General features: G+C 32.8%; 1 protein-coding gene across 1 annotated transcript in view; it reads left to right on the forward strand.

Moving 5' to 3' along the window:
* Window positions 1–14,759, forward strand: part of ITPR2 (inositol 1,4,5-trisphosphate receptor type 2) — a 482,746-nt gene that overhangs the window by 412,893 nt on the left and 55,094 nt on the right. Inside the window, exons 52-54 of the mRNA XM_074195308.1 lie at window positions 6,480–6,610; window positions 8,313–8,478; window positions 12,924–13,084. Of these exons, the coding sequence (XP_074051409.1) occupies window positions 6,480–6,610; window positions 8,313–8,478; window positions 12,924–13,084 (458 nt within the window). The remainder of the gene's footprint in view (window positions 1–6,479; window positions 6,611–8,312; window positions 8,479–12,923; window positions 13,085–14,759) is intronic.

Consider the following 14,759-nt stretch of genomic DNA (forward strand, 5'->3'; position numbering starts at 1 on the left):
TATAAATCTTGACATAGTCACTGTAAATAAAAGGAGAATTTATAAGGATGTTGCTGCTAAGTGGCATTACAATTTACAGTTTCCCCTTGGAGACATAAATAAAGAAATTGGAGTAGCTGGTTTCATCAAGCATAAAGGCAAAAAGAAAAATCATTACATGGGGAGCCTGGTCATGTCATTATCTGATAAATATTTATGGAAAGACTACCATGAAATTAATTTCCACTTAAGTGCCAATACATTTCAGAGTATTAATGGGTAAAATAATTCTGCAGAATATTTGATAAGTCCCTCCAAATTAAATAATGATATAATTTAGTGCCCAGTGACTTAAGTACAGATGTTAGAAGACTAAAAATACATGTTGGAAAACTTACTCCTTACATGAATAAGAAGTAGGGGGGGGAGATAAAGGACTTCTAGAGTGTACAGAAACCTCACGATTATATATCCTAAATATTTGGAGAAAAGTCAGGAAGAAGTAGACATGGAAAGACTAAATAGCATTAGAAATGAAATTTGCCTGAAAATCACTAATTTTTAGCAGATAAGAAACAACTGAACGCTGATATGTGAGTCATTTCTGAATCAGTTATTTGTGTAGTAAGATGAAGATGTTGACTTGTTAAAGCAAAGGTAAAAATCAATACTATAATAGAAGAAATAACAAAAATGCAAATATGGTGGAAAAAGTCACCTTGAGCTTGATCTATTTAGTTCAACTATTTTTGCTATTTTAGTTCAACTATTTTGGAAATGAATAAAAGAGACATCAATTTCAATAATCACATTCCCTCCAGAAATGTGATGGGTGGAAATCAATTGCAATAAGGAATACAGAATCACAAAATAATAGAATTTTAGATTTGGAAGGGGCATAAACTGCCATCTGATCCAACTGATATTTCCAAAAGGAATCGCCACTACAGTGCATCCAACAGTCATCTGGCTTTTTATGAATACCTCTGCTGGAGAGAGAGAACCTGTTACCTCCTAAGGTAGTCTACTTCATTTGAATAGCTGTAATTGTTAAGAAGCACACATTTACTTCTTTGTTATTTCTATCTATTGTTCCTAATTTTTCATCCAGAGTATAACAAGTCAATTAATCAAAAAAAATCAACAAACATTTATGAAATGCTTATTATGTATAAGACACTGCCAAGCACTAGGGATACCAAGAAAGGCAAAAACAGTCTCTCTTCTCCAGGATCTTACATACTTTTGATTGGGAGGATGAGGGGAAGGGAGAGTGAAACAACATATACCTGAAGGATACAAACTAGAAGGCTCAAGTGGCTGAGGTCCCAAGAAGACCTCTACAGAAAGGAGCATTTGAGCTAAGTCTTGAAAGTAACCAGGTATGTCAAGCATCAGAGATGAAGAGGGAAAGTATTTCAGGCATGGGCACAGCTTGGGCAAAGTTATAGAGATGGGAGATGTAATGTCAGGTGCAAGAAATAGCATATTGGCTAGAATTGCTGAATTATTCTCCAACACAGAGAGAAGCAGAGTATGACACTACTGGAAAGGTAGGAATGTGCTAGGTTGTAAAGATACTTAAATATTTTTTAAAAATTCTATTTTCCACTAGGCAAGAAGACCACTGAAGTTTATTGATAGGGGTGGCATAGACCTGTTAGGAAAATGGTGACAGCTGTGTGGAGGATAGATTGGCATAAAGAAAGACTTGAGGCTGTGAGATCAATTAGAAGGTTATTGCCATAATTCAGGCAAGAAGTGACAGGGTGATAGCTAGGTGAATGAACTTCATCTGAAATAGCTGTGAGCAAAACATTGATAAATTAAGGAGCATTCAAATAAGGGTAAGCAGTACATTCTTGGGGAGTCGGGTCAATTCAAATTGTCTTATTGTTTTTCATTCATAGGGCTCTCATATTCCTTCTTGTCTCTTTGCACTGTCTCCCATCCCTGGAATGCATTCCTTCCTCCCTTCCATCTCTTAAAATTCCTAGTTTTCTTCAAAGTTTAACTTAAGAATCACCTACAGGAAGTTTTTCCTTACTCTTCCAGCTGCTAGAGTCTACCCCTTCTGCCAGTTATCTTATATTGATTTTGCATATGTTCCTTATGTTGCCTCAGCTAGACATTTAGGTTCTTGAGGGTTAGGACTTTCACTTTTGTGAAAATGCTTAATAAGGTGCTTAATGAGTAAATGATTTTTTAAATTAATTGATTATTGGGATGTCTGAAAGAGTAAATAATACCAAAGACCTGAAATTTCAGGTATAATTATTGCCAAAAAAACCCAGTAATTGAGAAAGTATTAGTAATTACTGACTCCATAGATCTACTTTTCCATATCTGCTAAATTAAAAGGAAATTATATACTTAAGGAAGATATACCAGATGAAGGTTTGTGAAGGAAAAGGGAACTACTAAGTAGGCTTTGCAGAAGTTCTATAGCATTTCACATATTTTTTGTTATAATTGATTTAAAATTATAGAGAACATGAAATCCCTTTTAAAAATACCTCATTCTGTACCTGTAGTCCAATATTTTTTACTAAAAAAGAAAAGTTTTATGGAATGAAAGAAATGAATAATATGAAGAATTCAGAGAAACATGATACAGAGTGAAACATGAAGAATTAGAAAAGCAACAGTTCTATAATTAAAACTAGTGATTGCATTGATGTACTAATGTCTGTTAGTGTTTTTCTTTCTTTTTATCATCATGAATGTTGTTATCATGATTCTATTTATTTCAATCTGCATAAATTCAAGTCTTTTCCACATTCTGATTTTTTCTTATTCATTATTTCTAATTATGCAATAACATTTATGTAACACAATTTGTTTAGGTGATTCATCATTGAGGTTTCCATTTTTTTTTTGTTGCCACATAAATGTTTTTAACTTTCTTAGTGTTTACTTTTATTCACTAATGCACTGTTAGTAGTGCTCTAAATTGATTCAACCATTCTAGAAAACATTTTGGAATATTTTTAAATGATTAAAATGCCTTTACCCTTTGAGTCAGAAATACCAGTGCCATCCCAAGATGATAAAAAGAAAGAAATTTTCCATTTACAGTAAAAATATTCAGAGCAGCACTTTTATGTGGTAGCAAAGAATTGTAAACAAGCTAGATGTTCATGTACTGGGGAATAGTTAAATATTGGTACCTTTCATGGTGACTATGAAGAATTCAAAGAAGCATGGGAAGGCGTATTAATTGATCCAGAGTGAAATAGACAGAACTAGGAAAACAATATATGCAATGACTAAAACAACACGAGTGGAACAAAAACAAAAAAAGCAACAATGAATGCTAATAAGCTTAACCCCAGAAAATAAATGAGAAAATGCAATTCGTGTCTTCTTTTCACACTTATAAGTCTGACATTTTGTATATATTGTAGATATAATTCTTGTCATAGCTGATTTTACTGAATTATCAATTATTTATGTGTTTGTTTGAGCAAGGGATTACTCTGGATAGGAGACAGAGGAGGATAATATGTCAAAATGTAGGTGAATATAAATAAAATATTTCAATAAAATATTTTGAAGTTTTTTAATTTCTAAAACCAAACATTTCTTTAAAGTTTCTCCAACTAAACATTCATATATGTATATATGTATTAATGTTTAAATATATATATTTATATGTCAAAATCATTTGAGATCTCTTAAAATGTAATGACAGGAAACTGTTACAATGACCCTCTGATTACTAACATCTGGTGAGGCATAGAAACAATCAGTAAGTTTTTCTAAGCATCTACTATGTGTCAAGCATTATATTAGGCACTGGGTACATTACCTACTGCTAATGCTCACATTCTTTTGGAAGAGAAAATAGGGGTATAGAAAATCTATATGTATTATCAATATATGCAAAAGAAATGCAAGATGCTTTGGAAAGGAGGTCACTAGCAGTTGGGGAGGATGAGAAACAGAGATGTCTGCTGGTGGTGTTTGCAGTTATCATTGAGGATGTTCATCAAATAGAAGTGATTCCCTATAGAAGGTGAAATCTTCCAAATACTTCTTTTGAAAATGGCATTTTACTGAGTATTTAGTTGCAAAATATTGCACAATATCTTAAATGAGAACCCTAATCAGAGTTTGACATAACCCTACACATGAAAAATGAAACAGATGAAAAATGTTTATTATTTAGATCAGGGCCATCTGACCTTACTTTTAAAAGTTTTTATTGAAACAATGGACAATATATTTTGATTTGCCATTTTAGTGAGAGCTCTGTGGTAGCTCGGCTTCCTTTACTAAAGCATTTAGTAAAGCCACAAGCAGGTCACATAAAATCACCCTGTGGGTTGCATGCAACCCAGGGCTGCATTTTGGACAGCCCTGATCTAAATTATGACATCCAGTTGAATACATAACCCTGAAAAAAGGGATATCAATACATATTCTATTCACAAACAATGAGATGGGAATAGAATTGAAAATGAGAACTGCAGATGATTCGAAGGCTTTACATGGAGCAGGAAAACCTATTTTGAGAGCTTGACCCCTTTCTCAGTTGGTGTAATCTATGAATCCAGTTTCAGAATAGTATTCTTTCTTTTTTATTTTTTTATTTAGTTTTTTTTTTTTTTTGCAAGGCAATGGGGTTAAGTGGCTTGCCCAAGGCCACACAGCTAGGTAATCATTAAGTGTATGAGACTGGATTTGAACCCAGGTACTCCTGACTCCAGAGCCAGTGCTTTATCCACTGCGCCACCTAGCCGCCCCAGATAGTATTCTTAAAAGCATAAAATAAAACACATGGATTACAAAGAAACCAATTTTTTTTTGTATTTTATTTTTTTCCAATTACATGTAATGTTTACATGTCATTCATTTTTTGTAGGATTTGTAGGATTTTGAATTCCACATTTTTTGCTCCCTTATTTCCTTCCCGCCTTTCTTAAAACAGCAAGTAATCTGATATGGGCAATACATGTACAAGTATGTTAAACATAGTTCCATATTAGTCAAGTTGTAAAAGAAAAATCAGACAAAGGGAGGAAAATCATGAGTAAGAAAAACAAAATTTAAAAAGTGAAAATTGTATGCTTTGATTAGATTCCATAGTTCTTTCCCTGGATGTGGATGGCATTTTACATCACAAATCCTTTGGATTTGTCTTTGGTCAAAAGATTATTGGGAGGGGCTAAGTCTAACATAGTTGATATACAATACTGCTGTTAATGTGTACACTTTTCTCCTGGTTCTGCTCACTTACCTCATCATCAATTCATGTAAATCTTTCCAAGTTTTTCTGAAATCTTCTTACTCATGATTTCTTACAGAACAGTAACATTCTAACACATTCATATACTATAACTTGTTCAATTGTTCCCCAAATGATGGGCTTCCTCTAAAGTTTCAAATTCTTTGCCACCACAAAATTAAATGATTTAATTATTTTTGTAAATGTTGGATCTTTTCCCTTTTTTATGATCTTTTTGGGATTTAGACCTAGTAGTGATATTACTGATTCAAAGATATGTCATTTTAGATCCATTTGGACATAGTCCCAAATTATTCTCCAGAATGTTTGAATCAATTCACAACTCCACCAAAAGTGTGCTAATGTCCCAGTTTTCCCACATCTCCTCCAACATTATCATTTTCTTTTTCTGATAGGTGTGAGGTTATACCTCAGATTAGAGACTAAAAATATTGAAATATAGTTAATCAAAACATTTTTATAAATTGCTTTGTTGGACCCAAATTAAGAAGTTCTGTTCTAAACTCATGGGTCTCTTGCTACATAATTTCAAAAAAACTACTTAGCTTTTATCTTTATTTCAAAAAGGAAAGAATAGTTTTCACACATGATACCCATTTGTAAATCTAAATCACAAACATGAATATATAAATCATGGTATAAAATATGATTGTTTTCTTTTCATTTTTAAAATTTTGGAACCTTGTGATATTTCTGTCATGGTGCATATTGTTCTTTCCTCCACCTATCTACCTAGAATCTACAGGATAATGAATTACACTTATAAGTCAAAACTGAATGCCAGGTAATTGAGAACCAATTGGCAAAGTAAATAGCTAAGAAATTCAGCTAATTAGACAAGAAGATACAAATGAGCAGGTAATGTTAGAGAATTCACTCTCAGTCAGTACTTAATTATACAGCCTGATTCTTACCCTCTTTGCATCATGTACTTTATTACAATTAATTTTTCCTATCATCTGATAATTTCCCCTGGAAGGGGAGGGGTTAGAAAACCTTTTAAATATTGTGTATTTGCGAAGTGACCAGCATGCTCTGGCTGTCCAGATGCAAAGTGCCTGTGATGATTGCTGAAATTAAGGATGCATGAGATCTAAAATGCAACAGTACCACTGAAATTTTAAAAACTATAGTTCTTATAAACATGTAGATGATATATTGAAATTTTAAAAATTATAGTTCTTAGAAACATGTAGATGATATATTGAAAGTGTTTTATTTTCAGTGTTGAATGTGTTTGCTTTTGTAGGTGAGGAAAATGATGAAGATGGGATAGAACGGACCTGTGACACCCTACTGATGTGCATTGTTACTGTATTAAACCAGGGTCTGAGGAACGGTGGTGGTGTAGGAGATGTCCTGAGGAAGCCTTCTAAAGATGTAGGTGTATGGTAAAGTACATAGTGAATCATGTTAACCTCATGATTGCTGATATTAATTTCTACAATACATAGAAAATACTTTTTAACTATTGTGGGATTTTTTTTCTGTCTGAAGTCAGTCACATTATGTATAGAAACTTCTTACAAGGGAAAAATAGTTTTCATTGTTCTATAAAAAAGTGGATAGAGAGGAATTCATCAAAGATGTTTGAAGTAGGTCTACCTACATGACCAACAAAATAAGCAAGTTAATTTACTTAATTAAAATAACCAGTCAGTTGAACAAAAACAATATTGTATGTCAGCTGACTGATCTTCATTGTCAGATTTGATTGTTTAATTTAGTATAAAGTTAAATCTCATAAAACCTTATGAAGACATACTGTTAGATTTATTTAAACAAAAGGAAATGCAATGTGTCAGTTCTAATGCCAGCTCTGCAAGTCATTTAAGATCTGAGTCTCAGATTCTTATTCTGTGAAGTGGAAAGAATATTGATGATAATGAAAATGCCAGTGATATACCTACCTCATTGGTTATGATAAGATATTTTGTAAGCCCTAAACTTCATATAAATTTGAGTGATTAACTGAAAGGCAAATAAAAGTCAATTTATATAATAATTTTTAAAAATTTTTCTGGAAAATGCTGCAAAGAATTGATCTTCTAAAATCTTAAAAGATTCGTTCGACCATTTTAAAGTAAGATTTGAGAAAGGTTTCCTTGTAAGATTTATATATTATAGTTAGGAAGTTTTGACTGATAGTTTTTGTTCTTCAATAGAACAAATGTCCACTATGCAACACCGCTTCTGTCTAAACCTCTGTGTGTGTGTGTGGGGGGGGGAGGTTTGGTTGAACTGTATTATCTCTGAGAGATCAAGTTTTAGCATTTTATAGTTCTTTATTTGATTTGGTTATTATAAAATTAAATTTTTTCCAATTATATTTAACTTTAAACTCCAAAAACTATGAGGAAATATATTCCTCCATCTAATTCTTTGAAGAAGTTAGGAACTAGAGTATTATCAGTCAAGTCTTATCAAGACTCAGTGTTGGTTTTATATCACTGTTTTTTTCCCCCTCTGTCTCTTTTAGTAGATAAAATGCTGCTTTGGGGGTGAGAATACATTTGGACATGGAGAAAAATTCTCTCCTCCTATTAGAAATAATCCTGAAGTTAGGTTATGCCTTCATGTAATATTAGGATAAGAAAGCAGTCTATGATCTAGAGATTTACAGGGAATCAGATCTATTTTAAAATACTGAGAAATTCTCTTTCATTTGATGCTGACATTTGAGCCTGATAATTGCTTTCCATTCTGTCTCTGAAAAGTAAGCATCAGCTGCAACCATAGTTAAAGGAGTTAAAGGAGTCAGGGACTTAACTGAGTCTATGAAAAGAGAATCACTTCATTGGAATGAATAAAGCTATAAGTTTAAAAAAAAATAACATATAGAAAGATCTGAAGAATTTTCCATTATCTTTAGGGAGTATAAAATAAATCCAAATAAAATAAATACACATAATAAAATGTTTTATTTTATTATATATATATATATTTATATATTTATAATGTATATTTATAATATAAATAAAACAAAGCAGTACATCCAAATTTTCCATGTATTTCATGTACAGCTTGGAACCTTGACTTGACCAATAATCCCTTACCTTGAAAATATGATCTTTTTTTTCAGGAACCCTTGTTTGCTGCTAGAGTGGTTTATGACCTTCTTTTTTATTTCATTGTCATCATTATTGTCCTGAATTTGATTTTTGGTGTCATCATTGATACATTTGCTGATCTCAGAAGTGAAAAACAGAAAAAGGAAGAAATTCTAAAGACAACCTGCTTCATCTGTGGTATGTTTTTACAAGATACAAAAATATTAGATGAAGAAGCCACTAGGAAAGACTGGATTGAGTAATGGATCATTTATCATGCTGATTTGAAAAAATGACTTTATATTTTGTCAGAGTTTAGGTAACTACGCCTGAAAATTTTATCTTTCATAAATAGGAATGAACTCACATCCCCCTATTAGTAGAGTTGTATTGTACAATTTGTGTGATTCTTTGACTATGTATGGGGTATAATTCATTAATGACAAGTATGAAAAGTTTTAATGCATTAATATATCAGTTAAAATGACCTGAGTAATTTTACATTTAGTCAGTGCACATTTAATTAGATTTAAGCCCCACCCCAATGACATTTGGTTTTCAAGATATCAAATATAGGGTTCTCAGTCTCTCATCATTACTTGCCTTACCTTCACCTCCTTCACAACCTCACTGTTACTAAACCTGTCCTTCCCTTTCATCATGACCATTAGTTTCTTGTCATCTATCTATACTTTCTATAAATCAGTCTCCTGTGGGTTTTACTTCTTTCCATTCTCATTCTGGATGCTATGGACAGAAATTTCATTTGTGTTCTCTAACATTTTAGAACTCTTTACCAAATTTTGATATTTTTTGATGTCATGGTTGTTATTATCCATATTTCATGATGCCAAAAATTTCTAGAGAAAGCTAGAAGCAATGGCATTTGGGACAGGGATTGAACCTATGATTCCATTAGTTTTGTGAACTCCATGCCCTATTGCAGTTCAACATCTAGTCTTAGAGGATTGTCTAGAGTAGAGAGTTTACTTTCTCAGGGTCACCCTGCCAGGATACATCAGAGATAAGTCTTGAACCCAGATTTTCCTAGCTTCAAGGTTAACCCTCTAACTATGAATCTACTAAATCTATGAATCTACTAAAAATTCATATTGTATAATATCAACAATTCTTTTACTCATCTCTTTTAATCCCTATCACATTCTCCACTCCCCCCCAATATATTTAATCTTTTTTCTATCTTATTCAAAGCAGCTAGGTGGTGCAATGAATAGAGCACTGGGATTGGAATCAGAAAGAGTCATCATCTTCCTGAGTTAGAATCTGACTCTGGCACTTAATAGCTGTGTAACTCTAGGCAAGCCATTTAACTCTGTTTGCCTTAGTTTCTTCATTTGTAAAATGAACTGAAGAAAGGACTGGAGAACCACTCCGGTATCTTTATCAAGAAAACACCAAATGGGGTCATGAAGGCTTGAATACAACTAATCAACAACAACAACATTTTCTTTAAGTTCCCAATACCCTTTTATATCTTCTTCAATCTTACTTTCTTTTTTTAATTGAGAAGATAAAGGGAATAAACTCAATAACTTCCTATGCTCTAAATTACTTCTGTTGTCACATACTAATTCTGCTTCAGAATTTATCAATGTGTTACTCCTTTGCCATTGCATATACCATTCTTTCAGCTTAGAATTTAGTTTAGGATTATCTCCATTAACCTATGAGTTTATCCAAATTTTACCTGTTCCTAAGTTCTAACATATATCTTTCAGAAACTCTTCTCTAATCATTCAATTAGGTTGTGAACTCTTCTTTGGAACCCTTCTATCACCTGGCAGGTAACATTTATATGGCATTTACTGGCTCTTGTAGCAGTAATCTATGAACATCTCTTAGAAGCAGTGTGATCTTAAGAAATGAACACTGAATTTATATTTAAACAGCATAGATTAAACCCTGGCCCTGTCATTTGTCACCAAATGATGATCTGCTAAGCACTTAACATCTGAACTTCAGTTTACTTATCTCTTAGAGAGCTAGATGATCTCTTTGATCCTGATCTAAAATCCTATGATTCCTGTGTAAGGAAAAGTCCAAATATAAGTGTCTTAGTCATATATATATGTATATATATATAGTATATATTTTATATATACACACAAGAACACATATACAGTCACATATGTATGGTTATATATACTTATATTGGATACATGCAGTACACTAAGTATGTTTATGTATATATGTTTATATATGCATTCATTACACATATGTAGACTATATCTACACTCAGATTTTTGTGTGAGGATTCAATTCAACTCCAGAGGCATTTACTAAGAACCTACCATATGCAGGCACATTGGATAGATCCTGGAGTAAAAAGCCAAAAATGAACCAATTCCTGCCCCAGGAATGCTTGTATTTTGTTGGAAGAAGACAACCTGGACATAGACAAGTAAATATAAAAATGGATAATAAAGCAATTTCAGGAGGGGATGACTAAAAATGCCAAGTATCAGGGCAGACCTCATGTAGCACAGGGCATGAAAGGAATTCAAGGTTCTTTCTAGAAGGCAGAAGAATGAGGGCATTGCAGGTACTACAATAGGACATAGAGTGTCATAGGCAATAGTAAGGGGACTAGTTCGACAAGAATTTAAAATGCTTAAGGGCCAACAATATATAATAAACTTCAAAAGAAAGGTATGATCCATATTGTGAAGGGTCTTGAATATGAAGCAGCAGACTTTCTGTTTTATCCATGAGACATTAGAGAGCTATGAAAGCATTTTGAGAAGGTGGATGATTTTGTAAAACCTTTGCTTTATGGATATCAATTTGGCTGCTTTGAAGAGAGGAGGGGCTGAATGCAGGGATGTTAATTAAGAAGTTATTATGATTGTTCAGCTGAATGGTTAAAAAAAGCTTTAATTAGGTTGGTATTTGTGTGGATAGAAAAGAGGCAAAAGAAAGAAATATTGAAGAGGTAGAATTTTCAAGATTTGGCAACTTGCTTGTATATAAGAGGTGACAGCTTTTCTGTCAAAGAGCAAAGTTTGATTCCTAAGTAATGATTAGAGAAATGGTGGTATCCTAAATACAGACAGAGACATTAGGAAGATTGGCAGGTTTAGAGATAGGTAAAGAGATCTAATTAGGCCTATTGAGTTTGAGAAACTTAGTATGATACCCATCGGCACGTGTCTAGAAGGCAATTGGAAAGTCAGGACTTGGACTCACTAGGAAGATTAGGACTCAATACAAAAATCTGAGAGTCATTTGTTAGAGAAGATGGCCCAGGATAGAGACCAGGAATAAGCCTATGCAAAGGAGGAATGAAATGTATGATGATCCCTTAGATGATTCTAGAAATATTATCAAACTGTAGTAAGAGAATCCCATCAATTCCCATCAATTTCTAATTCTTTATCATTATGTATGGATTTTTTACCCTTTTTTATGATCTCTTTGGAGTACAGACTAAGTTAGTGGTATTGCTGGAATGGAGGGTCTGCACAGTTTCATTGCCCTTTGGGCATAATTCCAAATTGCTCTGCAGAAAGGTTAAATCAGTTCACAACTTCCATAAAAATGCATTAGGGTCCCAGTTTTCCTACATCCCCATTGATCATTTTCCTTTTTAAATCTTTATAATGCTGTTCATTTAGTATTTAATGAGTCTTTTATATGACTAGGAAGTGTTTTAGTCTCTTTTTTTCCTAATAAGACATATGAAACCATAGAAACAACAATTTTTCTCTATATAGAAAACTAAATAGTAGAATGAAGAATACAATCATTTGCTTGGATGTGTCCCCAGTATTCAAATTGAAAATCACAATGAATGTCAAAATTCCATTTTCTTTGGAAACTCAATCTTTTTATGTACACACACATACACACACACACACACACACACATATATATATATGTATATATATATATATATATATATATATATATATATATATATATATATATATTTAGCTTCCTTCACTCCTCTCCAGTGTTGAACTTTTTAAAAAAATCTTAGTATCCTTCTAGGACCTATAAATGTACCCTGAAAATCATACAACTCTTATTGAAAATGCCAGAGAATAATATTCCAGGATGCTGGATACATTTCTAATTCCCTTTATAGTTGAAACTCAGATCTTTGTAATATATTTCATTATTATCTACAAATAGTTTACATTTCCCCCTCTTAGATACCTACTTTCTATTCCCCAGAGGAACAAATTTTCAGCTAAGCCAAAAATATATAATATCATGACTTTTCCTAATCAAGAAAAAAAGAACAATGTTTGCTCATATTGATATATCTTAAACTTATTTTCAGTGTGCCATTTTTTATATAATTATAGTCTAAAAATTACCTCCAAGAGGCGCATACTCCTTTTGAAGATAGTTTGCTCTTAGTAGAAATTATAAATGCTGACAAAAAAAAAGCCCATGGGGGGAAAAAGTCCGATTAAGATTCACAAGTTTCTATCCTCTGGAGGTCATTTGAAGCACTTACTCTAAAGCTGTAAACCTTAAAGTGCTAAATGAATGCAAACTGATTATATTGCTTTTAATTTTAATTAAATTTATATATATATTTCATAATTTTTATTTATAAGATCTATGTTGCTTAAATTGCAGATTATTCATTTTTTGTGTTTTGTATTTTTCAGGACTCGAGAGAGACAAATTTGATAATAAAACTGTATCATTTGAGGAGCACATTAAGTCTGAACACAATATGTGGCATTATTTGTACTTCATTGTTCTGGTGAAAGTTAAAGACCCAACTGAATACACTGGACCTGAGAGTTATGTAGCTCAAATGATTGCAGTAAGTTATCCAAAACTTTAATGTTGAATATTAGTAGATCTATTTTGCTTTATACTTATTTCAGGTTTTACTTACTCTCATCTTCAACATGGAAGGAATGGTCACTGAAAAGCATGAATCGGGACTGCTAATACATAAGAAACACTTGTACTGGTTATTTATATATTTATCAATTGACAAGTTTTTATTAAGTACATATTGCTATGTTTGTACTTGGGAGACAGAGTTGAAAAAAATAAACAGTCCCTGTCCTCCAGAAACTGATATTCTCTTGAAAGAAAGATATTTATTTGCAATAGTAATGGGATAGGGACTGGGTCTGTAGTTACTTTGGTTTAGAGAGGAAAATGTCTTGGTGTAGACTGGCAACTTCTGTCATGTATATTATATTAGAGGTTCCTAGAGCAGGGCTGTCCAAAATATGGCCCATGGGCTGCATGTGGGCTGCAGTGAGATTTTATGCAGCCCAGCCATGGTCTTTAATTTTTATGAGTGAAAAAATAAAATAATAATAATTTATATGGAATGCATATTAGATTTTTCTTTTTTAGGTTTTTGCAAGGCAATGGGGTTAAGTGGCTTGCCCAAGGCCACACAACTAGGTAATTATTAAGTGTCTAAGGCCAGATTTGAATTCAGGTACCCCTGATTCCAGGGCTGGTGCTCTATCTACTGCGTCACCTAGCTGCCCCCATATTAGATTTTTTAATTCCATCACTAATAAATAATCTCACTGATGTTAATTTTCTTTAGTGTTTTTAATTAGTATTAGGGATGAAATATATTGCTGAAATTTCAGTTTATCTGTAGGATGTGTTCCATCTATACAATGCAAACCAGTCAGTATGCACCTACCTTTATACGATTGTGTTGTCACTTTGTTATTTTGTGTTTGCTTTTGTACTTTGACCTTTGCCTTTCGTGTTGATGACGTACATTCCCCCACTTTCTAAGAAGTTAAAAGTGCCATGACTTTTCATAGTGATTCCTAAACCTAAGTTTAGACTACAAATTAACTATTATAGTTGTATATTGTATTTTTATTCTGAGTGTGGCCCTCAAATAATTATTATATTTTATTGCTGCCTTAAGATAAATTAAAGTTGGACAGTTGTACTAAAACATTGAGAAGTTAAATGAGTTAGTTGCCCAGGAAAAATGATCTGAGAGTATGTCTGAAACCCAGGTCATCCTGATTCCAATGTTGGCTCATTAGGTACCATACCATGCTATATATATAAACAAGAGGCAACATGATTCAATGAATAGAAGGCCTACCCCAATACCATAAAGACCTCCATGCAAGTCCTGATTCTGACCTAAAACAGTTGAATATCTGGCTGTTGTTCAAATCTTTTGATCTTCTCAAGTGCCTCTGTCTGGAAATTTTCTAAGAAGATAAATTATAACTGAGCTGCCATTGTTGAAGGGAGTTTCTATACCAGAAGTTTCCCATACTTATAAAATAATAGTTCATAGTTAGATAGATTGATCAATAGACACACACATGTTTAAACATCTCACAATAAATAGGTCTCTCATTTAATGTGGTTGCTATCTGTACCAATGAAGAAAGTATCTGTATCAGCAGCATAATAAATTCCCAAGATTGAAAAGTGCTTGGTGATTACTATTGTTCAGATACCAAGAGGTGAATGGGCTCATCAATTTCGAT

This window comes from Macrotis lagotis, chromosome 7, assembly GCF_037893015.1.
Source record: "Macrotis lagotis isolate mMagLag1 chromosome 7, bilby.v1.9.chrom.fasta, whole genome shotgun sequence".
NCBI classification, from domain to species: domain Eukaryota; kingdom Metazoa; phylum Chordata; class Mammalia; order Peramelemorphia; family Peramelidae; genus Macrotis; species Macrotis lagotis.